Below are 25852 nucleotides of genomic sequence, written 5' to 3'. Positions count from 1 at the left end.
AGAGACTGGTATAAAACTGCATATAGATGTATACACATGCGTCCAACAATATGTAAACTTTTCTAACTGGACCCATATTTTACACACACGCATGTACACACACAAACACACACACACACACATCCACTTCTCCTCCTTCCAGTTAACTAAGTGTCTCAGTCAGAGGAGGAAAGTGAAACATTTTAAATCCTACCTCCTGCCCCCATTCTCTTCTCTCTTTACAACTGGAGGCCCCATGAACTCGGGAAATCCTGGTTGCTCAGGTTCCCACTTCTCCCAAACACATTATAGAACATGAACAGGCCAGAAATGACAAGTTCTACCAGCATCAGTTCACCTTCCTTTCTTTCCCTTGCCCATCCTCTCTGGTGAGTGTCCTGTGGAGAGTGGTGACGCAATCACAAGTGGGATAGGGGAGTGGGGGGGAATTCACCTCATAAATAACCAACTGTGATATTAGGACTGACATCTAATGTTCAAAACATATCCTCTCAGACTCTCTCACTCTCTCACACAACCTTTTTTAAAATTAGGGATTAGTCCATTAATTCTAGGAAAGTAAAAATTATTTCTCTACTTAAAAACCTGAGGAGATGACCTTCCAGTTCAGATTAAATCTAGCCCCTTTTATGGCATGAGAGACCCCCAAACCTGGCACCACCCCTCACCAGCCTCAGTCCTTTCCATTCCCCACAACGAACCTGGCTGGCACATCCACCATCCTGGCCTCCTCGCCCTTCCCTTTCCTTGCTCATGACACTCCAAGGCCTGGAATGTTCTTCTCTCCTTGCAATACATCCTCTCTTCTACCCCGAAATCTCCACTATTGAGACCCAAGTCAAGTGATGCCTCCTGCCTGACCTGTCAGAATTAGTCACCTCATCTGTATCCCCACAGCACTGTGGACACAGCAATCCCTACAAGGATAGTCAGTGTGTGCGTATCGGAAGAAAGGATGACAAGAGGGTTGAACATAGCCAAACACTGCTCTGCTGAACCTTCTCAGGCTGCTAAGGAAAACTAGGTGGACTGGGCTGTGTTCCCAGTCAAATCTGAGGCAGACTTTTCAGTCAGGGGGAGGGTGTACACCCCTGTCTCATGGTCATCTGCTCAGCCATGGCTCCAGGCACTGTTGCTTCAGCGATTACACATTTGGTCCTTTCCCTGAAGCCTCCCTCATTTCTGGTACTGAGAGGAAACCAAAATGCTTCCTGGAAAAGAATCAGAAAAATGTATGGATCTTGTCAGACTTCTTAAAAATTGATACAACAGCAAGTTGAGTGGACTCCGAGGATGGAGTGCAGAAATGAATTTTTCATTTATTCGCTGGGAAGCGAGCTATTTTTAATATGATGTATGTTTTCCTTCTTCCATAATTCAACTCTCCTCTCAGGAATTTTAGATCTATATATTGATCTGCATGGACCATTGTCCCTTAAGTCTTCTCTCCATTAATCATCAAGTAATTTCCAGGAAAGGATGTTCACAGAGATTACTCACTCTAACTCTTCTGAAGCTGTTAGCAGACAACCAGACTTCATGACCAGGCCAGAGGCAACCATCTACAGGGGTCACCACCTGAAAATGAAACCCAGTAATATCTCCACTGATCTACCCCAATGCCAAGAGGCAACTGCCCTTTCCTAGTGACCCTAGGGAGAAGAGCCGGAAGGAAGGCCAGAGATGACATTCCCAGTGGTAGGTCCCAGGAAGTGCATCAAACTAGACAAAGAGACATGATCAGCCAGAATGCCAGGGCGCCCCCCCCCCCCCGAGTCTGGACATGCCGTGCGCGTTGGGAGTTGCAGGGAAGATGCCACTGAATCTTGTCTCCAGCACAGAATCTCCACTTAAATTCTTCACATAATCAGACTGCTTGAAATTGCACCAGTTAGAGATTCATTTAGGAGATGGTTGCTATCCGTCATTCACACATTGGTGTAATTTAGATTCAGTCCGTTGTTTTTCCCTTAACACATAACTACAGTCAATTATTTTTCTCTTAACACAGAACCACTAATAGGGATTTTGAAGGAAGGAAGCAGGCAGAGAGAAGTGGGGAAAGTTGGTTTTGGAGACCAGGCCGTATTAAGCAGAGCGTTAGGACTGGGAATGCATCAAACACAGTTAGTGGGAGAGCTCAGGGCGTGAGAAGGGGAAAGTATCGCCGGAGGTAAGAGACTTACAAACAGGAAGGTTAGAAGGGCCAGGTTAGGGGCGCCTGGGTGGCTCAGTCGTTAAGCGTCTGCCTTCAGCTCGGGTCGTGATCCCAGAGTCCTGGGATCGAGCCCCGCATCAGGCTCTCTGCTCGGCGGGAAGCCTGCTTCTCCCTCTCCCACTCCCCCTGCTTGTGTTCCCTCTTTCACTGTGTTTCTCTCTGTCAGATAAATAAAATCTTAAAAAAAAAAAAAAAGGGCCAGGTGAGTGCCCAAAGGGGAGGGGCAGCCCCGCGGGCACCCTGTCCTGGAGAGCCCGACAGAATGGTGCAAGCAGCTCCAGGATAGCCATTAAAATACTGAAACGCACACCCACAGCCCCCATCTGAAATCACTGGCTCCAGATATGTCCCAGGATTCAGAACCTCAATTTGCAGATAAGAGATTTCCACCTGCATTTCTGTAGCAATTGATAAACAGCCACAGGCTCTTCCACCCCTGGGGTGCTCATACTACACCCCATGATCCGGGCAACTGAAAGGTATTGTCCAGCCCAGGCGGAGCCCTAGGTGCTACTCCAACACCACTCTCTGGTGGGTCCAGGTCCTGCACCTTCTCAGCCTTGAGGCTGCGAAACCTTTCTCCGTTAGTGAAGCCTATGATGGGTGGTCACAGTGGCTTCGGTCCTCAGAAGCGGCTGTGAGGCTGTGGGAAAGCCCCAGGCTTGTAGATGAAAGGCTGGGAATCCACTTTGTTTCTGCCAATCTCTAGCTCAGAGGCGTTGGGTAACCCAGTTATCACCTCTGAACCTCAGTTGGCTAACCTGAAAAATGGGAATATAATACTTCATATGGTTGCTAGGAGGATTAAGTGAAATAGTTGGGGTTAAATTGCTTTATAGACTGCAAATTGCTATTCAAATATAAGCAACTATCATTCCTAGCACCAATTATGAGGAGAATGAAACCAAACAATGTACGTAAAAGTGCTTTGGCCACTGTAAGTTACATATAAAAGTATAGTTGTATTATTATTATTATGAACCTCCTACCCCAGAAGAGGGTCTGGCTCCCCAGAGTTGAGAGGGTAAGCCAGCTGTGTAGCCAAGAAGAGCCTCCTTCCTTCAACTGTCCAACTTCCCATCCCAGTCCCTCCTCCCTGCTGTGTGACTGGTCCTTGCAGAAAAGGACAGGTAAGAAAGGGCAAGGAGCCCTGCCTAGAGAATGGTGCACAGGTGGGGTTCCCAGGGGGAAGCAGCCCTCAGGGCAGCGGAACTCCTTTGAGGGACCCTCAGCAGCCCAAACCCAGCCAGGTCCCTGCAGCCCAGGGCAGCCAGAGCATCCGAGCTCAGACCCCAGCCCAGGCTCTCCCGCTCCACCTCCCGAGCAATCCTTTTTACCTCTCTGAGCATTGCAATCCACACTTGCACATTTAGAGTAATGATGCCTATTTCAGTGGGTTGTGGAGAGAAATCAGTGGGGAGGCACATGAAAACCCTTCTACCTGGCAAAGCACGATGCAAAAGTGAAGTCATTTCTTATCGGCGTGGGGAGCAGGGGGATGCCATGGTAGCTCAGCCGAGGTTTCGTGGTTAATGAGACTGAGCTGGCAAAGTCTGCTGGGGAAAACCAGACCCGTTCTTGGGCAGGCTGGGCCAACAGGCTGCCAAGCATCACACCAGCAGGCAAACTGCTCTTCCTTGGGTCCGGACAGACCATTCAAGGTACCGTTGAGAGTGAAAGAGTGGCACCCCCAGGCCATTGGTCATCACATGAGTTCTTTGCTCTGCTCTGTTCTGTTTTGCCTCGTTTTTAATTCTAGATTTTTCTCAATTTATAGATTTGACTTTTATGTGTGATGCTGAGCCCCAGAAAGCTAACAGCATGGCATTTTACAGGATTGATGTTGTGTGTTTTAACTGCAAGCAGACCCCACAGCAAGTCTAAATCGAATACTCCAGAGCACCGCTCTCATGGGTTTGAATGGGTTGATGCTGAATCTCTGGGCCTTGCTATGGAAGAGTCCTCCCTCTCCCTGGCCAGACCCAACAGACGAATGGAGTTTATGTGAACACCCCATCTTTGAGTATGCACCTGAGGGTTGCATTGCATTTCCTTACTCATGACTGGCTTCCTTTGTAAACTAATTATTATAACACAGAAAATCTTTCCAAGAAACTTCATTGTAGAGACAAAGCTGTGAAATTCAAGGTGTGAATGGTTTCATGCCTAGGACTATAATACAGACAGAAATGGCTTTTAGTTGTTTTCTACTTTTTTCTTTACTCACCTTTAAATCTCCCTGTTCTTATTGCTAAAATAACTGCTTTTCCATAGACGAAGAGAAGGACATTCCCTATAGGAAATGTAGCTAAAAATCCCTACAGTAGCCAAAAATTAGAAATGAAGAGTTCTTTTTTTCTCTTCCCCATCTGAATCCCTGAGTCACAGAGCAATTTGACAAAGTGAACTTTTACTAAAAAGTAGGGATGAAACAATTCATACCTCATTTGATTAATTTGAGACTCAATATGCACAATATTACATGGCATGATCTGGCCTATAAATTATCCTCTAAAGATCATGCCAGGACAGAGAGGTTGAAAATTTAGGAATTACACAAACCACATCCATCCCCAATAGTCTCCTGGTTTATATTTCAAACTTTGTCCTGAAATGTCTTTTTATTCTCCGCAGAACTTCCTTCGAGGAAGAAAGACACACCTTGCAATTCTCACTGCCTAACAGTAGCCTCATGACTTGGGCACACATCTCACGTACTATAGAACAGTGCTCTACTAATATTCTTAACTCTCGACATGTAACCAAAACTCCAGATTATAGACAACGAGGTCCTGAATTACCTGCACCTGCAACTCAGGTTTAGGATTACCATCTCCATTGCCCAGGACGTCCTCCTGCTTGGGAGCCTCGCTGTTACTGTTTTTGACATCTGGGAAGCTTTGGGAAAACACGTTAATGCCTTGCGTTGTCTCTCCAGACGCAGGGGGCAGGTTCTCCTCGCTCCTCCCCCAGCCACACCATCAGCAGGCCCATCCCCATGCCGCCGGTGCGCTCCGCGTCCGCCTGCTCCAGCCCCTCGCACACGCCTCAGGACTCCCTCACCGGGGTCGGGGGAGACGTTCAGGAGGCCTTTGCGCAAAGTAAGTGGGGGCACTGGTGGCTGGGTTGTGCTTCTCTACGCGGCAGATAGGAGCCCGCCGTGTGCTGGGCGGTTAGAGGTCATCCTCGGAGCCAGAGTGTGGCCATGCCAATGTAGGCCTTGGCGAGACTGGTCTGGAAACTCCTTAGGCTGATCTGTTTCTCACTTCAACGTCTTACCTTCTTCCTTCGGCTTCTCCAGCCCGGCTCCATTTTTTATGAGTCTTTGCTCATCATGAAGGGAAGGGGAATCCTTCCACCAATATCCCAGGAAACTTTATAAATGGAATCCGTTTTAAAATGCTGACAGATCTTATTTCCTGCTTTCTTCTCTTGATGGTAAAGCAAACTCAAGATTGAGGTTAAACGGTCCCAGCTGAAGTGGGACGTAGCCCTGCGGTGATCAAGCGGGGCGCTTCGCCATTTTACAAGCGGCCCTCAAGAGTTGAGTCTTGCAACCCCTTGCACCCCTCTGCAACGGGGGGCCACGGGGTTCAGCCTCCGTTGTTAAGGGAGGAGCACAAAGAGTGATAAATAGAACAGTATTTTCCCCCCTGCTGCCTTTTCCATTCACACACCACGGGTGGGGGGAGGGGAGTCCTCAAGGCCAGTGATTTTGTTCATTTGGAAACATTTTAACCCCTTGGAAACTTTTTCTTGCCACCGCTTTTTATATCTATAGAAAGTTCGAAAAAAAATCCTCGTACAGACCCTCACCCTGCCAGTCTCATTCCCAAATTACTAAACCGTTTGGTCCTTCTCAACTTTTCCTTTATACATAAGTATATATGTTTATGTGTGTTTTTATAAACACCTACCTTCTTTTTCACACAAAAAGACCATGCATTGCATTGTGGTCTGCAATTTGCATTTTCTTTAAGTTAGCAATCATGAACATCCTTCCAGGTCCTCACATATAGATCTAAGGAAAGGGGAGATATATTCGATTACTAGTTTTAAGGCAAAAATAAATAATAAATAAGTGAAGTCAAAAGAGAAAAAATAGACGGAGGAAAACATTTCCAGTGTATGTGGCAATCAAGTCTCACAATTTCAGCTACACATCAAGCATATAGAGATCAATAAGAAAAAGTCCCAAAACAGAAACAGGTGAAGGATATGGACAGAAGAAGCACTACAAATTGCCAATAAAGATATAAAAAGATGTCCAATCTCACAAACTGTTGTAGAAATACAAATATCACCTCTCGCCTAGCAAATTAAAAAAAAAAAAAATTCAACATTAGTAATAGGCAGAGATAGCAAGAGTCTGAGGAAAGAGACACTCTCGTGCATTGTGTATGGGGATAGAATCTTACATTTTAAAGGAAGAGAATGATGTACTCTCTGCTCTGAGGGAGAGGGAAAGATCCATAAGAGACCTTTTTCTTCTGAGAAAGAAAATAAGTTATACAAAATCACCTTTTTTTAATTTTTAGAAGGAAAAAAATGTCCTTTCTCTAAATCTCATCTTGAAGAAATTTACAGTATTTTTAATCAAATTGAGCTTTCAATTATCATTGTGTTATTTGACTACTTTGTTTAATTTACATGTATTTATTATTTTACTTAGGTTTATTTTCTGAGAACTTACAGGGTGAACCGTCACAGCTTAGAGGCAGCTCCTAGCTCCCAAAGAGCTCGTGCTACATGAGTTCAGCGGCAAGTGAGGTGTTTGGAATCTTGAGCCCTTTTTCTCCAAGATGTTGGGTGTTACCTCACACCCAAGCCAGCCCACAGATACCCATTTAACCCTTTGTGTGCCTGAAACATCATCGTAATCTTTGTCTACCACGGAGAACCATAGTCTGAGTTACAATTCAGAGTACAGGGCATACATCTTCTGCCCATGTCTCGCAGCAGATGCAAGAATCCCCACCCCTGTCCCACGCTCTGGGGCATTCAGTGCCTAGGGTTCCCACTCTCCAGAGATAGCTATAATGGTAGGGGAACTCTGGGAACTCTGATGAGAGACAGAGGCTGTGGTGATGGAGATCAGGATCCCAGGTGCTCAGCCACCAGGTCGTGGCTGAAACTAACAGCAGCTAGCAAGGTGCAGCTCTCCAGGCAAAACCAGACTTTACATCTGTGTGAGTTTTCCTACAAAAAGGTGGCCATAGATACTAGTTGGCCTGGGACCATCCCAGTTTGTGCCAGGTCACCTAGTTTTATTATCATGCTGCCCCCTTTCACTCGCAAACTTGTCCCCATTTGTACAATAAATTAAATGAACCCCTCCCTCATCAGTGGCCACTGCCCTAAGTACAATGTATTGTTTCAGAAAATGAACCAAAGCACTTCTGAAAAGGAGAAGTCTTGGAAGTTTTCTTGCTTCAGGATTATCAATGTAAATGATAAAACTACATAAAAATTTGGGGGGCGGAAAAGAGGAAAAGCTGTGATTTTTTTTTTTTTAATTATCATTTCTTCTTCACTCAAGGTTCAAGAAGAAATTTAAGGAATGACTTACTAGTAGCAGCAGATTCCATCACTAACACCATGTCCTCTCTCGTGAAAGAGCTGAATTCTGGTGAGTCTCCAGTCCCCTCTCGTTTGTCTGCACATTGCAGAGGGACCCATAAGTGCTAGGGGCCTCTGTTAGAGATCTCCTCATTGTCAAGTAGAAAAAGATATTTTAAAGATATGATGTGATATTTTATTGGTATATTCAGATTTTTTAGTACTATTTTTTTTTTTTTTTTTTTTTGCTCATTGGAAGACTATTAATACGTGGTCAATGCAGAAAGTTTGAAAAATGCAGAGAGGAGTAAAGAAATATACTAAAATTGACTTGCAGTTCTAGTTTTTGTAATATCTAGTATTTGTAACTTGTAATATGATCCAAAGTGACATGATGCTAAAGTTATTTTATAAAGTCAAATGTTTTATTTACTCATTTAAACTCTGTTCATTTGAAATGCATGGCTATTTGAATGAGGCTAAGTTGAAATTTTCCTTTGCAGTATGTCCAGAGAAAGATCTGCCCAGAAAATAAAGAGTATGACATTGAGAGGGACTCTTTATTCTAATAATAGTACACAGTTTTTAAAACTTTAACAGCATGAATATGCAAATAAATATCTTACCAGTTACTAATACATCTCATCTGTTCCTTAAGCCCACTTAGCAAGATACTTGTCTGACAGTCACAAAGTTTGAGATTAAACAATTGTAAGGAAAAAAAGTCAATATTAAAAAAAATTCTGGATTTAAGTTTCTTAAAGCCTCTATAATAAGAATTAAAGTAATGAAAATTTTTGCTGCTAGTCTAAATGAAGATTACCAAGTAGGATAAAAATGGCAGTAGTTAATACATATTGACTAATGGAGTATACCCACTGCCCTAGCACATGATGACTGAAATGTTATTCTCATTGTAGAAGCTTCAAATACTATTAGTTTATACTCACAATACTTTGAAGTGTTAAGTGAATGTAATATTTTAGGTTTGTATTTCCTAAATTAAAGTAATGTTAAGCAAAAGTAAGAGCAGTTCTCGTGAAGACTTTTGTAGAAGGGGCAAAACAGAAGTATTAAGAAATTAAGTCAGTCAAGACACAAAAATTCCTCAGTATGATTGAGATTCAAAAAAGACAATACTGTATACCAAATGGTTTTCTAGAAATTCATGTCAGTATCAAATGTCATTTCGGAAAAAAAATAATAATAAACTCACCTGACTTACGTGCCATAACTGGTTAATTTCCACGGCACAGGTTGACTTATGTTAAACCCAGACCCTTATTTGCCAATCATAAAGAAAATCTAAGTCATTCTCCATTTCTTCAATCGTACCTAATAGAGGTGGGGAGTGAAACAGAGAGTAACGTGGATTCTGAATTTACACGGACTCAGTTTGAGGATCTGGTTCCATCGCCAACCTCTGAAAAGGCTTTTCTAGCGCAAATCCACGCCCGAAAACCTGGGTTCCTCCACGGCGGCGCCACCCCCAGCACCATGGGCAGTGACGTGTGAGTATCCTCGGCTGCGGGCCTTGCTCAGTAACACAGTGCTCTGTAGGGAAGATAGGAAAATCGTAACAGGGTTGCTTCCGTTCTTTAATTCGGGATGGGATGGCGCAGTTTCCTTTCTGCCAGAAGAGGTAGAAGGGTGCTACGTTAAATTTGGTGTTGGGACTTTTCCTCCCCTCACTGTATCAAAAATAGCAATTACCCGGGCGCCTGGGTGGCTCAGTTGGTTAAGCGACTGCCTTCGGCTCAGGTCATGATCCTGGAGTCCCGGGATCGAGTCCCGCATCGGGCTCCCTGCTCGGCAGGGAGTCTGCTTCTCCCTCTGACCCTCCTCCCTCTCATGCTCTCTGTCTCTCATTCTCTCTGTCTCAAATAAATAAATAAAATCTTTAAAAAAAAAAGAATAGCAATTACCAAAACCACCTGGCGCTTGCTGAGAGCCTGGCGCGCCCAAGGCAAGGCACAGTGCTAGTTGTATACAAAACAGTATTAAAAAATCACTCTCTGCCTTCGGGACTCACAGACTCGTTCAGGAGATAAATCATCCTATCTCCTATGTACTGTATTTGCCCTTAGAGGACCAGGTGATGCTAGAGAGGCCTCTATTCAGAATGGGTGTAAACAACATTATATAAGCACTTGGAATTGAAATCAGTAAATGTCTAAAACCTCATTATAAAGAAATCCAATCTGGTTGGCTTGTTGAGTACGTATAAATCTGACCTTTGAAAGGGCATTTTGCAAAGATTTTCATCCAGTTAGGCTTCTGTAGCTTGAAAGCAGCAGAATCAGTGACCTCTCCGCCCCAGATTTATCCGTGTCCCTGGATCAGCTCAAACTCCCAAGTAGACAGGACTCAGAAACCAAAGTGGAGAAGCAAAGGGGGAGGAGCTAGGACAGACTTGCTGAGCCCAGCTTGGGTGGGGAGGAAGGCAGGGAAGCAAGGGAGCCTTCAAAAGAACAGGGCTCATGCAGCAGTGAGAAACGTGGGCAGAGAGGCTCACCAGAGGGTTGCAAAGGGGTCCACTGAACATTACAAACTACGAGGGTGATGGTGCTTAACGTGAAAAATGCTGCAGACTAGTCTACAAAAATAAACTGGCCATTTTCAGGACCCAAAGAAGAAACTAACCAGAGGCCTTCCTGGTGGTGTTGGATCTCAATCCAAGTAGTGAGTAGACCAATAATAATGAGGACCTATAAATAGATGTGGTTTAAAAGCGAGTGGTGAAAAGGCAGGCCGAGAGATCCAAACAAAACCGTTCTGACATAATTTTAAATAGCAGTAGGCTGCCACTTTTAATTTTAGTTTGCTTTCTTGTCCTTTCCTCTATAATTTAGAATTATTTGATTTGTTTTATGTTCAAAATGGTGAATTAATTGTTGTCAGTTTAGTCTGTCTGACTTTTCGTCATGAAGCATTTACATGTGGTCACCTAAAATTTTCTTGTTCTAATCCAAAAATCCAAGACTGTAGCTAGATCCACCCCACTCCACTGGTAACAGTACCAGCTCCCAACAGACTGAAGGAATTGGGAAGGGAAAGTTCATAGATGCCTTGCAGACCTATTTAGGTGGCCCCAAACCTCTAAAAATAATGAGAACATGTCGTACAGATATAAATAAACATGCACAATGGCATTTAAGTTCCAACCCAGAAACTTCTACTTGACCACTCTCTTCACTTTAGGGGATGTCTTAATATCTGTACTATCTAAACAGATACCGGGTTTTTTGGGTTTTTTTTTTTAAAGATTTTATTTATTTGACAGAGAGAGAGACAGCGAGAGCAGGAACACAAGCAGGGGGAGTGGGAGAGGGAGAAGCAGGCTTCCCGCCAAGAAGGGAGCCCGATGTGGGGCTCAATCCCAGGACCCGGGATCATGACCTGAGCTGAAGGCAGACGCTTAACGACTGAGCCACCCAGGAGCCCCAGATACCAGGTTTTACTCTGAGAATATTTTAGTCCTATGATTTAGGTAGTGAATTTATGTTTAGTCTCAGGAATGGTTTTTATAAACTGGGATGGATAGATCCAAATAGAGTCACACATTAGTGAATGAGATCACTCTTCAGTATTTATCTCATGATAGAATTGAACAATTTGAGTGGATTTCTTAGATTAACTAGTATAAATTTTTAAGATCAAGAGCTGTGGGTTCAAGTATTACCTTCCTGACACCCATGAGCTGATATTCTAAGACTTATTCTACTGCAAAAATAAAGTACATGGGTGCATATCCCTACATATGTGCATAACACAAAGGGGGGTAAATTATGAACAAATGTCCTTAATCATCATTTCACTAGAGGGCTCACTTTCCTTATAGAAAGTGTTCTTGGATTCCATTAACAAAAAAAAAAAAGCCCAGAGATTGGGAAAACGATATCCTCTCAAAAGATAAGACTGCTTCTTTTAAGATTGACAAACTCTTTAAAGGCAATTCATTCCTGTAAACCAGAGGAAAACACAGATGACCAATGATATCAGACTGCCATAGAAAAATTACATATGAGAATTTCTTGATCATCAATTTCTCCAAACTTCCAAAGTTTGTTTTTGTTTTTGTTTTTGTTTTTTTAATTTTCTGTTAGGTAACAGAAGACCTTGAATTGAAGTGAATTGAAGCCAAGAAGCAAATTAGGGGACTCAGTAAATGGGACCCAAAACCACAGCTAACACATGAATTCTACTCCTACTTTTAAGATTTGCTCCCAAACACCATTTGTGGTCTGTTCCCAGGGCCTCAGAAGATGGGGACCCCTACGTGCGGCCAGAGGATGAGAACTATGAAAATGACTCAGTCCGGCAGCTGGAGAACGAGCTCAAGATGGAGGAGTATCTGAAACAGAAGCTGCAGGATGAAGCCTACCAGGTATGGGGAGCCAGGCCTCACCCCCTGCCCCCAGCCCCCCACCCCTTGGTAGCTGGGTCTTTTACATTACTCAGAAAATCCATGCCTTCTCCTTTCTTCTACCCTCCCTCTCCAGAATATTCTGATTGCATTCCTTACTCCACATATTCTACACAGTTGTAAAAATTGTAAATACTTCTTAGAGCTATGCCTCTCACCATGAATTCTTAGAAATTCTGATCTGGTAAGTGAAAAAGACCGTGTCCCTTTAGGGGAAACATGGTGACTAACAATCTATACTCTTCCAAGTTCAGTGGGAAAGATACGTTTTCTCATAGATAAAAAATAAATAAATAAAAATAGATTTTAGAAAAAATACAGAGAACAAGGCCCAAGGAAACTGAATAAGTATAAATATATCTCTTCCCTTGAATCATTTTGTCCTCATCCTCCTTCACTGCCCACCTCATGTCAAAATAAATAAGTAGGAGAGTATCAAATCTCACCAAGAAAGGTAGGAGGAACTGTAAGCCCCGTGTTCAGCAGGGTATGGATGGACAGATTTTCATATATACTGGAGTGTATTATTAATCCAGCTGAGAATTCACCAAACATAACACATGCAACTGGGTATAAGTGTAATTAGTAAGTCATCCTAAAGGGGATGCATTTTCCCCATGGAGATTTTTCTACTGCCCTGTTGGTCTTGCTTGTATGTTTCTCTTCCCTGTAATTCACAGGTGTTTTCTTGAGGTTCTAGGAGCTCAGGGATGTTTGCCTGGTTGAGACCTACTGCCCCACCCCTCAGGCCCCATGGGATATTTCTTCATGTTGGGCTTTCTGTCCAATGGCCAGACAAGCTTCCTCCACATTCTTAGATGAGCAGTGGCCCTCTCTTACTCCATTAGTGAAGGAAAGAGAGCAGAGTGAATACATTACCTCTACTTCTCATATGTGTACGGATGGTTTTGAAATATTTTCCCAAGAAGAATGTAGCAAGAAGGAAACTGAAGCCTACCAACCCCACCCCAACAATATAAAACAAAAGTTTTGCCTCTTTGGAATGTTCCATTAGCCTTTTCGGTTTAACAACCATATTTCAGAAGCAACTAAAATGTAGGCCTCGTCATACCCCACCCCCACCCCCCAAAAAAGAAAAAAAATCAGTAACTATATATGTAAAGCCATGCTTCAACACTGCAGAAACGGTCAGAGTTGCGGGGAGTGGAGAACCATGGAGAATGCTCTTCTTTTGCCACTTCTGTGGCCTGTCCACAGAAGGAAATTAGCCTGGATGAAGCTGCCAGGGTGTCTCTGGGAACTCTAAGGGATGGCATTCCGACATGCTTTTCATTTGGCTCTGCTGCCTAGAGCGGGAGAGAGATGTGGTGAAGTAATCAATGTTCTGGTTCATGCTGTTAGGGGCGCCTGTTAGGCCTTCCTCTTCGAGCCCGTATCAGTTTCTGGATGTTGGTGACAACAGTAACTGAAGTTCTAGACTTTTTTTCTTAAAGGGAAACCGTCATTTCATATAAAATATTAGATTTGTATTTATTTTAATGAATTAGGAATTTAACCTTCTAGGAGTGAAATGAAGGGAAATTCTATTAATAGCTTAAGATGCAACTGGAGTTTTTGCCATCTCTGGTTAATCTTAAGCTCTTTCCCTCCTTTCCTTTCCATGCCCAGTGACTTCAAGGGAAAGGTAAAGACAAGGTGTAGGAGACCGTAGTAAGCCTGTGTGTCCGCACTCAAGGCATATGCCCTAGAGAATGTTGAAGGGACTTTCCTTGCGTACTCTGTGAGCGTATGATTGCTTGATGGGTCAGAATGCTGTTTTCATTCATCGGACTCTCTCGCTCTCTGTCCTTCTGCATGGCTTCCAACCAAATAATTCACGAGCTTGACTGCATCACAGACTTGACATGTCACCTTTCTTGTTTGTGTCCTTTGTCACCCACAGGTCAGCTTGCAAGGTTGAATACAATATCCTTTTATCACTCTCCTCTCAAGTAAGTACCGTCTTATTTAGGAGGAAACGTGCCCACTGTACACTGAATTCTGATAACTAGTAACCTAAATTCACAATCACTCTCTCTTAGGTGTTTCTGTGTTCTATGTGATAAATACCCTCCTTCCCTCCTGATATCAAAGAATCATCCTGGCCTATGGAGCATTTCATTATAACCCAGTGGAGATTTGGCAGACAACCTCGGGAATTGACTTTTTACTCTATTAATTAGGAAAATTGGCATAGAAATTTCTGTAATGCCAGAGACTCCCCAGAAATCCTCCGGGGCTATGGCGCCTCATCACCAGTCCCTAACAGCACCTGAGTTTGCAGCCTCTCTATCACTTGAGAAGGAAAAGTCCAGGCATGCTCAGCACATCCAGGGATGGGCCAGCCTCAGAGGCATGCTGTATTCAGGACCCAGAGATCAAATGTGTGCACCTCAACGAGTGAAGGCAAAACCGTGTATTATTAAAGAAAACAAAAGAAGCAAAACAGAGAGGACAACTTCTGCAGCCTTATATTTTTGGAATAGCTGATTCAAATTCTTGGTGGAATTCAGCAAGATACAGCTTAATTTAAAATATCATTTACGTGGCATATGATTCCCCACCCCCAGGGACCTACCAACATACATGGAAAATCCTTAGTCATGTGTTTAATGTAGAGAGAATAGCACTTGACTAGCAGGACCACACTGGAGGGTAGCGGTCTAGAGCTCAGACGCTGGACTCTGGCAGACCTAATTTCAAATAGGTGTTCCACCAAATCGTGGTCGCATAACCCTGACAAATGACTAAACCCCTATGAACTTCTGTTCCCTCTGCACAACATCTATCATAATACTTACCTCATAGTGGAGTTGTCCTCACTGGGATGTAGTTTATAAAGAGCTTAGCATGGTGGCAAACACACCATAATTTATGATGAGCCCACACATACATGCCTGGCACTGTGCTCAATGCTTTGCAAGTGATTCAATCCTGGGGAGCTGCTAGAGTTATTATGTAAGTGTATGGGGAACCCTACCCCCACCCCCCAGGACTCAGAACTAGCTTGCTCTCTGTATTTTTATAGATAAAGCTAAGGACTCAGCTATGTGTAATGATTTTATACACTTTTGGCTACAATGTCTCTTAAGTCTAGATGGTGTCTCTGGCTCAGGCTGATGGCCATTTGGCTATCCCACATTACGGTTCCGAGTAAATACACCTCTCCGAGTCTCTGGCCGTAGGGGCCCAAGGACTTGTATCTCCTTCAGCGATACAGTCTTTCCCAACCATGGACTCCCAAAAGTCTATAGTACAGCTGGTAGTAAAGTCAGCTCGCTGCTAAATTTAAGAAGGGATCTATTTCTCTTAAATGACAAATCAACTTGCAAAGAAAACATCCTCGCTCATGCATTGCTGACCTCCTGTCTCAGTCCCCAGGTTAGGATTAAGCAAGCAGAAATCATGGCATAACTGCTATTATGAAATAAACTTTACAAGCTCTGAAGCCCTTTTGGTGTGAAAAGAAGGATGTGACTGTATTCTAGTCTCCCTCCCTTGCATTTGAGAATGCCACAGCACATGCTCTCCTGAGTCATCATGACCACAGTGGAAACAAGTCCCAGGAGCTGTTTCTGAAAACATCTACTCCCGTTATAACAACTCTAGTCCCAAAGGAGCAAGCCTCTCCTTTCACAGCATTTTCTTTCTCTTCATGCCAGCAACTGGATCATTTTTATTCTGCACATTATTTAACCATCAGTCATTAGTTCTTAGAAAAATATTTTCTTAAACAAACTAATGAAATGTCCTTGACATAAACTCAGATAAGAAGTGGCATTTGGTTCTTCTACATAAAAGCCAAAGATTTCAGTGCTCTAAAGTTCTTCGGCCACTGTTTTCAACTTTTGTTGTCAATTTGACAGTGGAAAATTGAAACCGTTGTGGCTTCTGCCATTTACTACATCATGTACCTACCGAGCTGGTGTTCCACGGGACTCTACATGTGAACTAGCCTGTCATGAAATCAGCCACTTAGGCAAAATGTATTTAAAACTTTACGGATCAATCCAGAAGCCAGTGGCTTTTCATCTTTTCAGCTAGTTCTATCTTAGTATAATTTTTCTCGATGTAGCAGAGAAATAGAGCTGAAATCTTGGAACAGTTTATGCTGTTGAAATCGATTTGTTTGGGTTTTCTGACCCAAACAAGACCAGAAATTGCCCCAAAGCCATGCATCTCTTATCCAAGGGTCCGGAAGCCAACTTCATTGCTGCAAGTCAATTAGGTGTCCACCAGGGCAGAGGGTGGGACCCCAGAGAAATAGAAGACCCACTCTCTGCTCAGAAAGAGCTATTTGAAGATAAGTGTGCACTCATTGATACTAACAGGAGTGAACAGAGTAAAACCTTGCCTCTCAACTAGCCTCTTTGGAAGAAATGCAGTCTATGTAATATTTAATCCTCAACTTAAGAATCCACCAAAACTCCATTTGGCAGACTCAAATCTTGGATTTGTCCCTTTTCCATCCCTCTCCCCACACAGTACACCACTCTCCTTAGCCAGCCACATCCTAACTTCAGAAATGGGGGACTTGGACAATCGAAAGTGGATTTTTTTTTTTCCTAATTACCATGGCATTTCGATGGTAGGTTAGTGGTCTCATCTGCTCGTCAGGTGAGGACAGCACAAACATTTCTGTTTGCGTTGCTTTAACCCTCCAGATGCCTCAGGTACCCATTAAGCAAGGGACCCAGCACAGAGGATGCCCGTCTTCTCTTTCAGAAAGAGCAATAGCATACCGTGTCCCAGGACATTTGCTCCCTATTGTCAGAGGAAGGGAGGAGAGAGAGAGTGTGAATATATGTGTGTCGGGGGGCTGGGGGAAATCCTAAGCTTCGAAACCCTAATTTAGAGAACAGTTTTCATCTTAAAAAAAAAAAAAAAAAAAACTACACATTCCTTATTCCCAGGCAAGCTATAGTCAGACAGATGATGAAGGTAACACGCAAGCTGGTGATGAAGGAGAGCCCCGCACCCACCCCCGCAGAAGAGAAGACACCGGCCCAGGAGCAGCCTCAGCGCCCAGAGGTGCCGCCCCGCACAGCAGCTCCTGACAGACCCCCACCCTTAGAGACGCGTTCTGCTGACAGTAGTGCAGTTGACTTTTCATTCTAAGATTCGTAGTTCATAGGTGTGTGTTTTGAGAAGGAAAAAAAGAAAAGACTTCTGACTCCTGTTCAAAGCTAACTTATCAGCTGCATCTTCTGTAACATGGCTCATCCCTGATTAGAAACAAAAACAGCAACCACCACCACACACACACACAGGAAAAGGAAAACCCACAGGCTGAAAACCCACGCTGCTCTTACTCACGATGGCAGTATTAACAAGCATTTTAAGCCTTTGCACATGATATTGAACCTGTTCCGTTTACAATGACTATGTTAATACTGTTTGTAGCTAGACGTTTTGATTTCTGAATTCTTTGAGATTTTAGCGAACCAGTTTATTATACACTGTACATTTTTTTTCCACAGCAATTGGAAAAAAACAACCACTTGCAATTATTCACTAACCCCGAAGGATTTGGTACCTGAGTGTACAGACTCAGGGCCCGGAAGCCAAGAAGGGTCCTTGGCCTGCACTGTCTGCATTTGTCTCTAAGTCCCTGTGAGCAGTGACTTGAACCAATCACACCAGGATAATCCAGCCTTTGGGGCTTCTTTCTAACTTGGGGTTGTTTTCTTTCAAGATACTCTAACAAATCAGCCATAGAATTTAGTGTAAATATTTTTTCCAAGTAGATATCATATTCAAAAAGAAAAAAAAAAGGCAACATTCAAATGATATAGAATCTAGTTTTTAAAATCAGCACAGATCTTCTTAAAAACTGTGAACTATGTTTTGAAATACTCGTTGCTAAAGCTGTTTATAAACCACAGGTGCCATAAGATCCCCAAACGGGCTCGAGTTATCTCTGCTCTTCCATGGGCGCGTCCCTCTCGTTTTAGCTTTAGGGAGCATGTCTAACCACACCGCTCGTCCACAGCTTCCCCTATCAGGTTGTCTGGAGGCCTTCAGCTTTAAATGTACAGGCTTAAAGTGTGCTTGCAAACAGTCCCTCTCCTTTTATTTCTGAATGTTTATTGCCTTAGCTGGCTACCTGGTGTTCTGCATGCAGCCTTCTGTGGTCATGGGAGAGGGAACGGGCTCTTCTAAGTGGCGTTGGGATTTTGCACTCAGTGAAAAGCTGATGTGCAAAAAGCACGGTGGAAGAAGGAAGAATGAAAGCCTCTGTGGATGGTCCTTTATGAGGGCCCTTGTCGGGTAGCCTTAAAGACCTCCCTTAGGGAGTCTGGGGAAATGAAAACATAATCTACTTGGTGCAAGACTGGATGAAATAAAAATCCGGCAACATATTGAATATGTTATACTTAAATTGGCAGCTTCTCTGGAATTCCTATCTCCTTTAAAAGAAAGGTGAGAACGTCATTTTAGAACAGTGGCCCTCAAAGCGTGTGTCCTGGACCAGCAGCATCAGCATCACTTTGGGAATCTATTTAGAAATGCAAATTCTTAAACCCCAACCCGGGCCTGCTGAATCCGAAACTCTGGGGATTGGGCCCAGCCATCTGTGCTTTAATGGGCCCTCCAGGTGATTCCTGATGCATGCTAAAGGTTGAGAACCACGGCTTCGGAATAAAGTTGCATATAAAATCTCTAAAAAGACCTTATTCAGAATAAGCAAGAAAGGCTCTGAGTCAAGCTCAAAGCTTCAGCAATTCGATTTTGCTTCCGGGGCTGGCAGAAACCTTCTCCCACCCCCACATAGTTGGTGGTTGGTGTGTGCCCATCTGAGAACAGACATCCTGACACCTTCCAGGTCTCTCTCCAGAGGGCTCTGAGTTGGTCGTGTCTCTGCATCTGGTCAGAAACCATGTCCTTGGCTGCCCTTTGGAACAAAATCACTTGCCTCGGGGATAGCAAAGCTCTCAGTTGGCATTAGTAAGAAGCCCATTCTGTCCGTTGATGTGCTTCTTCATACTTCCCCAGAGAAGCAGCCTGACAAATGTCCCTGAGAACAGGCTGACACCAAAGGGCACAACTGCACAGTTCTCAGATTTCTTTGCACAGATGGATTTGATTATGAGTTTTGTTGGTTTATCTTAATGTTCATCTCCTTTCCACTGCCCATCGTCTGTGAAACCATACCTCTCTAGATGGGGCAGGTGGCCCCTCGTGCCTCATACTCAGTACTTAAAACCACTCCATGCCAGCTACCTACATTGCTGTCAGCTCTAACTCATAGCCAGGTAGTTCTGGAACTCGGAACTCGGATCCTGCAAGTGGCATTCAGCCCCTGACTGGACTGAGCTGACATCTGTTGTCACTCTGTCTCTGCATCAAAACGCTTGTCTAAGGTTTGAACTGTTCTGCTGATAACTGTCCCCCTTGTCATAGTTTTCATTGCCAACTCCACGACATGGTTGTCGATAGCATGGTACAAGCCATTGCAAGGACTCCGGAAAGTGCCGCCAGTGACCAGTTCCTGACTAACCAGCCACCTTTTCTTTCCCTTAGCTCCACGTCAGCACTGAGACCAGACTCAAGCACCCCTGTCCTGTAACCGAGACAAAATGGCGTGTATTGTTTTGGGGTTTTGTGGTTTTGGGGGGGTTTCTTTCCTTGGCTCTCCAGATTTACTTTTGGGACCTGTTCTAAGTGCAAACCCAGCAGGTTTCACCTGTCCCATCCAGGAGATACAGTTACATCTTGCGGGGATTATTACTTTCTTGTTCCACAATAAATTGCACATCCATCTCCATCACAGATGATGGCCTATTAATGAGCACTGGTCTAACACAGCCAACCTCCCCTACGGCGCCATGTGGAGGGAGGGAGGGAGGGAGGAAGGAGGGCAAAATCTACTGTATGAGATTCAGGAATCAGTTGCGGTTGGTCAGGACGCAAGTCTGGGTAAGTTCGGTTGGTCAGAGGGAGATGTGCTGGAGATTGTGAAAAATGGATTCTCGAGTGATCTCTATAAGGCAGGGAAGGTTCATTTGTAAGTAGTAATGTGAACTGAATTGCGTAAGAGTGTGGCCTTTGTTGTGATATACTATGTATTTTCTTATATGCATGAGCCAAACTGTCGCATCATAATTTAGCACTGATGTCTGCTTTTATTTTGATCATCTTTGTCCACCCTTATTAGTTCTTTGCTGTTAACTGTAGAGAGACCTTGTAAATACGGCACCTTTGGTTGCTGCAATCACCTTGGTTTGAGTCCACGCAAGGAGCCACAAAGAAGAACTCCACTGTGTCCTCAGAAGAAAGGGCCTTTTTACTTTTGAACCAAAAAGAGAAAAAAAATCAGAAATGTTCCATCTTGAGGCTAATTAACTATAAGACGTTTTTAATTATGACTACTGTCATTTGACACCATTTGAAATAACCAATTCAGAGACACTAAAGATTTCACAATATTCATTGGTATTGTAACAAAACTACTATTGTATGGGTTTTTTGTTTGTTTTTTTTTTTTTTGTATTGCTGTTAAGTATTGTTTTGTGTGTGTGTGTGTGTGTGTGTGTGTGTGCTGGAACCTCCTGGGGACATGTTATATTTTGAAGTGATTAAACTATTTAATTGTGTGTCTATATTTTGGAATGGAATTATTTCTTCATTAAAAAATGTTTTTAAAAACACTATATCTGTGTATTTTATTCCTTTCTTTCAATGAATCTTTCTTGACGCAACATGGAGTTAATCTGTTCAAAGGAGAAAGACAACTCAGCACTTGCAGCAAGAAGCAGGACCCATCGGTTGGGTCTTAAACAACTGGAGCAAAATATCTCACCTTTCCCTGCCTTTGGAAGAGTTCACATATTTAATGCTTGCTTTTTATCTGACACTGTTATAAGCACTTTATGTCACTTGACTCGATCCTTTGAATCGCAGCATCTAGCCAGGTACTTGGCAATTATGAGCTCCACAATTATGTGTCAAATGAATGAATAAATGAATTAGTAGTTTTTGTTTTGTTTGCACTAGAGCTAGTGAGAAAGGAGAATCAGCACACCCTGGAGGTCGATGTGTTGATAGCAACAGGAATCAAATTATGAGTTCCAAAGAGTGGACAAAAACTCAGAGTCCACAGAGACAATCACTCCCTACATTCTCATTTCTCTTCCAAGAACCTCTGGATTCCCATGCGATGTTGGGTTGTGTTTTGTTTGCTCAAGGAGCCAATTCCTTGGCGGAACCAACAGCAGAATCTGTGAGTCTGGCTCCAACACTTCATGAATGGCATTTTTGGGAACTCCAACTTGGAATGGCGCTGAAAGTCTGTGCTCACAGAGTCTGGGGTTGATTTACAGTTCATGAAAATGCTGTAAACACTCAAGAGGCACTACAGAAAGAAACCAAGAGACTCTGCTATACATCAACGTAGGGGCAAATCCTGACCTGATATGACCACTAGTGGGAGCTCGGACACCCCCGTCCACCCCCATCCCATTTGGAGGTGAGCAACAAAGGCATGTCTATGGGTGTCTGTCCCAAGTCTCTCTCAGCTGCCTCTCAGTGCCTCATCCCCTCATCTCCTAGGGACCACATTTAACTCTGATCTCCACCTCAGTATTTCCTAAACGTATCTAATTGCCAAAGTCACCTGAAGAATTGATTAATCTGAATTAGCAAGTCCAGAGTGGAGCCAGGGAATCTGTACTTTTAACAAGTGCCTCAGGTAATACAGTCCGACAGATTTTAAGAACTGCTATCCTCTTGCTACTCAAAATGTGGTCCAAGGACCAACAGCATTGGCATCACCTGGGAGCTAGTTACAAATGCAAAATCTTGGGCTCCCAACCGGACCTACTGAATTAGAGTTAGCATTTCATCGTTTTCCAGGGAATCTGTGTGCACCTTAAAATTCAGGAGGCGCTGACCTGAAGTCCAGCTTTAATCCTAGCCTTCCAGGATGAGGTTCAGTTGGGTCCTCCTTAAACTAAGCTAGTGCAGTGCTTCTCGAACTTACAGAGTTTTGATTTAGTAAGTTGACGATGCTAATACTGATCTGAGGACTACACTTTGAGGTGCAAGGCTATGGAATTCTTTTAAATAAGGTTAATTCTAGGGAACTTGTTACTGGTAAGTCAGATTTGTGGATTTCTATACATAGCAGGAAAGATACTCAAGTTTAAGGGCTTGAACATAACGGCAGCTCAGTTGGTTGGAGCCGCTCAGGTAACACCACAGCAGTTAAACTATACTGTGGAAGCAGCTGAATTTAAGGATTCTGTCAAAGAATAATCTTTCACTCTAAGGATGGGAATACAAAGAATCACCCGGGAGTAGGACTCGGTGGTCCTACTGGCCCCAAAAGGGCAGATTTGCAAAGTTGGGATAAGGCCAAGCATGGTGAGAAGAAACTGGCAACATTTCGGATTCATCATCCCAACAGAGCACATTAGCTCCTGAGACACCCAACACCCAGGAAGAGGTTCTCTGGGCACCTTGGAAACCTAGAATTCTGCCATCTGGGACTCTGATGCCATGGACTACGCTGGGACACTATGTTGCGATGGAGTCACCCCCACTTTTGAGAGTCCAAAGATACATAAACAAGGATGTTCATGCAGCCTTGTCTATAGTACTAGAAAGAGCACACATGGACACTAATAAAAGAACACTTAAACTACTTATGGCATGATATGCTAGGCTGGAATACTAAGAAGCCATAAAAAATGATGATAAAGAAATGTATTTCTCATCATGGAAGATATCTGCATGAGTCAAGCAAAAAATGAGATTATAAAAGAGTGTAAGAGTGATCCCAGTTTGATGAATATTTGAGTGCTTGTGTATAGAAAAATATACACCAAAATGGTGATGATGTAAATCATGGAGTTGTGGATGATGTTTTTATTTCTTTCGTCATGTTATTCCAACTTTGCCAGGTTTCGTGACATAAATAGAGTAAATGGGAGAATGGGTAGATGGATAAGAAACACCAGGGTGGGACAGTTTCTTTGATGCTGTAATGAGGCTACTTGAGTTGGCCAACATCTTTGAAGGGCACGTCTAACAATGTGAACTTTCTGTGCCTTCAGTAAATGGAGGATTCTCTTTTTGCCTGAAGAGATGCTCAATAACATTAGTGTGCCACAGAGCATTGGAAAATATGTGTATGCTTGCTTTATTTTAAAGAAAACCTAATAAAATATATACAATAAAAATATCAGGGGCTTCTGAGTCAGGTTAAGTAATGACAATACTTCATCCTCCTCACAATGTTAATTGGTTCGGTAATAGCAAGTGAACCAGGAATGCAGGCTGTGCATATTCTCCATCTCTGCTTCTGCTGTCTCATGTGTAAATGGCTTTTCCTAAGGAGGAGGGCCACTAAGGATAAGTCTTAGGCAAGAACATGTGTTGGAACACAAATGGCAGTAGGTAAACGTTTTCTCTGGCATTCCATTTTTCCGGAAGTCTCTTTGTGGGCATTCTTCCTTGAGAACAGATATTCCCTGAAAATATCTTTTCTTTAGTTAATCTTACTGGAGATCTTTATTTCTTCAAACTGCACTGAGTACCATCTGATGTCCTTTCACTTAAACTTAGGACTCCCTTTAGCATTTCTTGCAGGGCAGGTCTACTGGTAATGAACTCCCTCATCTTTTTTTTTTTTTTTAAGATTTATTTATTTATTTGAGAGAGAGAGAGAGCATGAGAGGGGGAGAGTCAGAGGGAGAAGCAGACCCCCCGCTGAGCAGGGAGCCCAATGTGGGACTCGATCCCAGGACTCCAGGATCATGACCTGAGCTGAAGGCAGTCGCTTAACCAACTGAGCCACCCAGGCACCCGTGAACTCCCTCATCTTTTGTTTATCTTGTCTTAATGTCTTAATTTCTTCCTCATTTTTGAAAAAAAAAAAATTTTTATCCGATAACAAATTCTTGATTGACAGGGTTTTTGTTTTTTTTTCTTTCAGCACTTTAAATATGTCACTGCACTGCCCTCTGGCTTCCATGGTTTCTGATGAGAAATTGTTAATCTTATTAAAGCACCCTGTACATGACGGTCACTTCTCTCTTGCTGCTTTCAAGATTCTCTCTTAGTCTTTGGCTTTCACCCGTTTCATTATACTGTATCTCTAGGATGCAGGAGAGAATTCTAGATCAAAGCTATACATCTTGGAGTTGTCGGAATAGAAATGATAAAGGAGACTGAGAAGGGGTGGTTAGAGAGATAGAAGAATATCGGAAGCTGTGGTATCCTGGATGCCCAATGATGAAAGTGTTTCAAGGCGGAAGGCATCATCAAATATGTTGAATGCAGCTGATAGGTCAGGTAAGATAAGCACCAGCAATTGGCTCATCGCACATGTGTTGGATTGAATTAACTTAACCGTATTCAGAGAATCTCTTTGCTGTTTCTCAACTCCTGTGTTCTCAATGCAATCTTGAGAAACACTGAGTGGAAATTCATGCCTGTTTATCCTCTCAGGGCCTTAGGGGATTTGTTGTGTGGCATAATAAATTCACAGGTTGACCCTGATTTCCATCTCTACACTCCCTCATGGGCCAGCTCCCTACCTTCCTTCCCACTTGGGGAAATCAATCCACAAAGACAGCCCTGACAACTTACGTACTGTGACAGGCACTTGATAACAACCAAGTTAAGATAGAAAGTATATCCTTATTGACCCTTCAAAATGGCTTTTTTTAATCATTATTTTTGGAAGAGGACTATTTTGTTTAATGATTTTGGAAATTCATCTGCCTTAGTAATATTTCTGAGGAAGAAAGGCTATATTATAAAACTCTTCTGCTCTCTGGATGTGTAAAAATAACATTTAAAAAGTGGCTCTCCCATTTTGTGGCAATGTGTATTTGTTTGACACTCTATATGGGTGATTTTGAGAGCTAAATTTAAGGAAACAATACATGTAAAATACCCAGCAAGGTTCCAGAACATGCTGGAAGCTCAGCTTGTGTCAGTTCTTTTCCCTTTTTCCCTTGTGAATGTTATAATCCTCGTTCTTAAAATGGGGGCAATACTTTTAGTTTTCAGAACACTCACGCAAAAATATATTTAACTTAAAAACAAATATAAGGAAATCTATTCAACCTCATTAAGAATGAAAAGACTAGAAATTAAACTATTTTTATACTAGAGGGATTCAGTGATCCCATAAACAGCAAATTCTGAGACTCTCCAGCTGGCTTTCTCCACTCAACACGCAGAACACTGGCAGCCAGGAATTCACTCTTCAGATAAAAGATGAAAGAGCCCTCACTGGGAAATCTAACCACCACCACCCCCACCACCCCCACCAAAAAAAAATCCCTAAAAATACTGACATGGGCCAACCAGAGTACCCTACAGAAAGGTCATATGCTAAAACTACCAATTAGCTCTTTAGACCCTGACTCTCACAAATGAGCAGACAACCAAGTATAACCCGACACTTGAGAAAAGCCTTTACCATGAGCGATAGAGACCAAAACAAAGAGGAAAAAATAGCACCTTAAAGATGGACTATGATGAGGAAATTAAATAATAGCATGCTAGCTGCTAAAACAATCAAACCCATATAGAATAATGATTGTGTGTAGCATAAAGCCCAAAAGGAAAGTACCTGATATGTAGATGGCTTTCCTCTAAATACTAATTTAGGAATCCTGGCTCCTTCCAGCTTT

General features: G+C 43.0%; 1 protein-coding gene across 10 annotated transcripts in view; it reads left to right on the top strand.

Moving 5' to 3' along the window:
• Positions 1–14124, top strand: part of DTNA (dystrobrevin alpha) — a 241645-nt gene extending 227521 nt beyond the window's left edge. For all 10 annotated transcript variants that reach the window (XM_044921100.1, XM_021686297.1, XM_021686296.1 and 7 more), the window contains 5 exons: positions 5157–5319; positions 7758–7847; positions 9120–9288; positions 12032–12164; positions 14107–14124. In XM_044921100.1, coding sequence (XP_044777035.1) covers positions 5157–5319; positions 7758–7847; positions 9120–9288; positions 12032–12164; positions 14107–14124 — 573 coding nt within the window. The remainder of the gene's footprint in view (positions 1–5156; positions 5320–7757; positions 7848–9119; positions 9289–12031; positions 12165–14106) is intronic.
• Positions 14125–25852: the final 11728 nt, after the last annotated feature.

Source organism: Neomonachus schauinslandi, chromosome 14, assembly GCF_002201575.2.
Source record: "Neomonachus schauinslandi chromosome 14, ASM220157v2, whole genome shotgun sequence".
Taxonomy (NCBI): Eukaryota; Metazoa; Chordata; class Mammalia; order Carnivora; family Phocidae; genus Neomonachus; species Neomonachus schauinslandi.
This window is presented reverse-complemented; position numbering and strand designations above follow the sequence as displayed.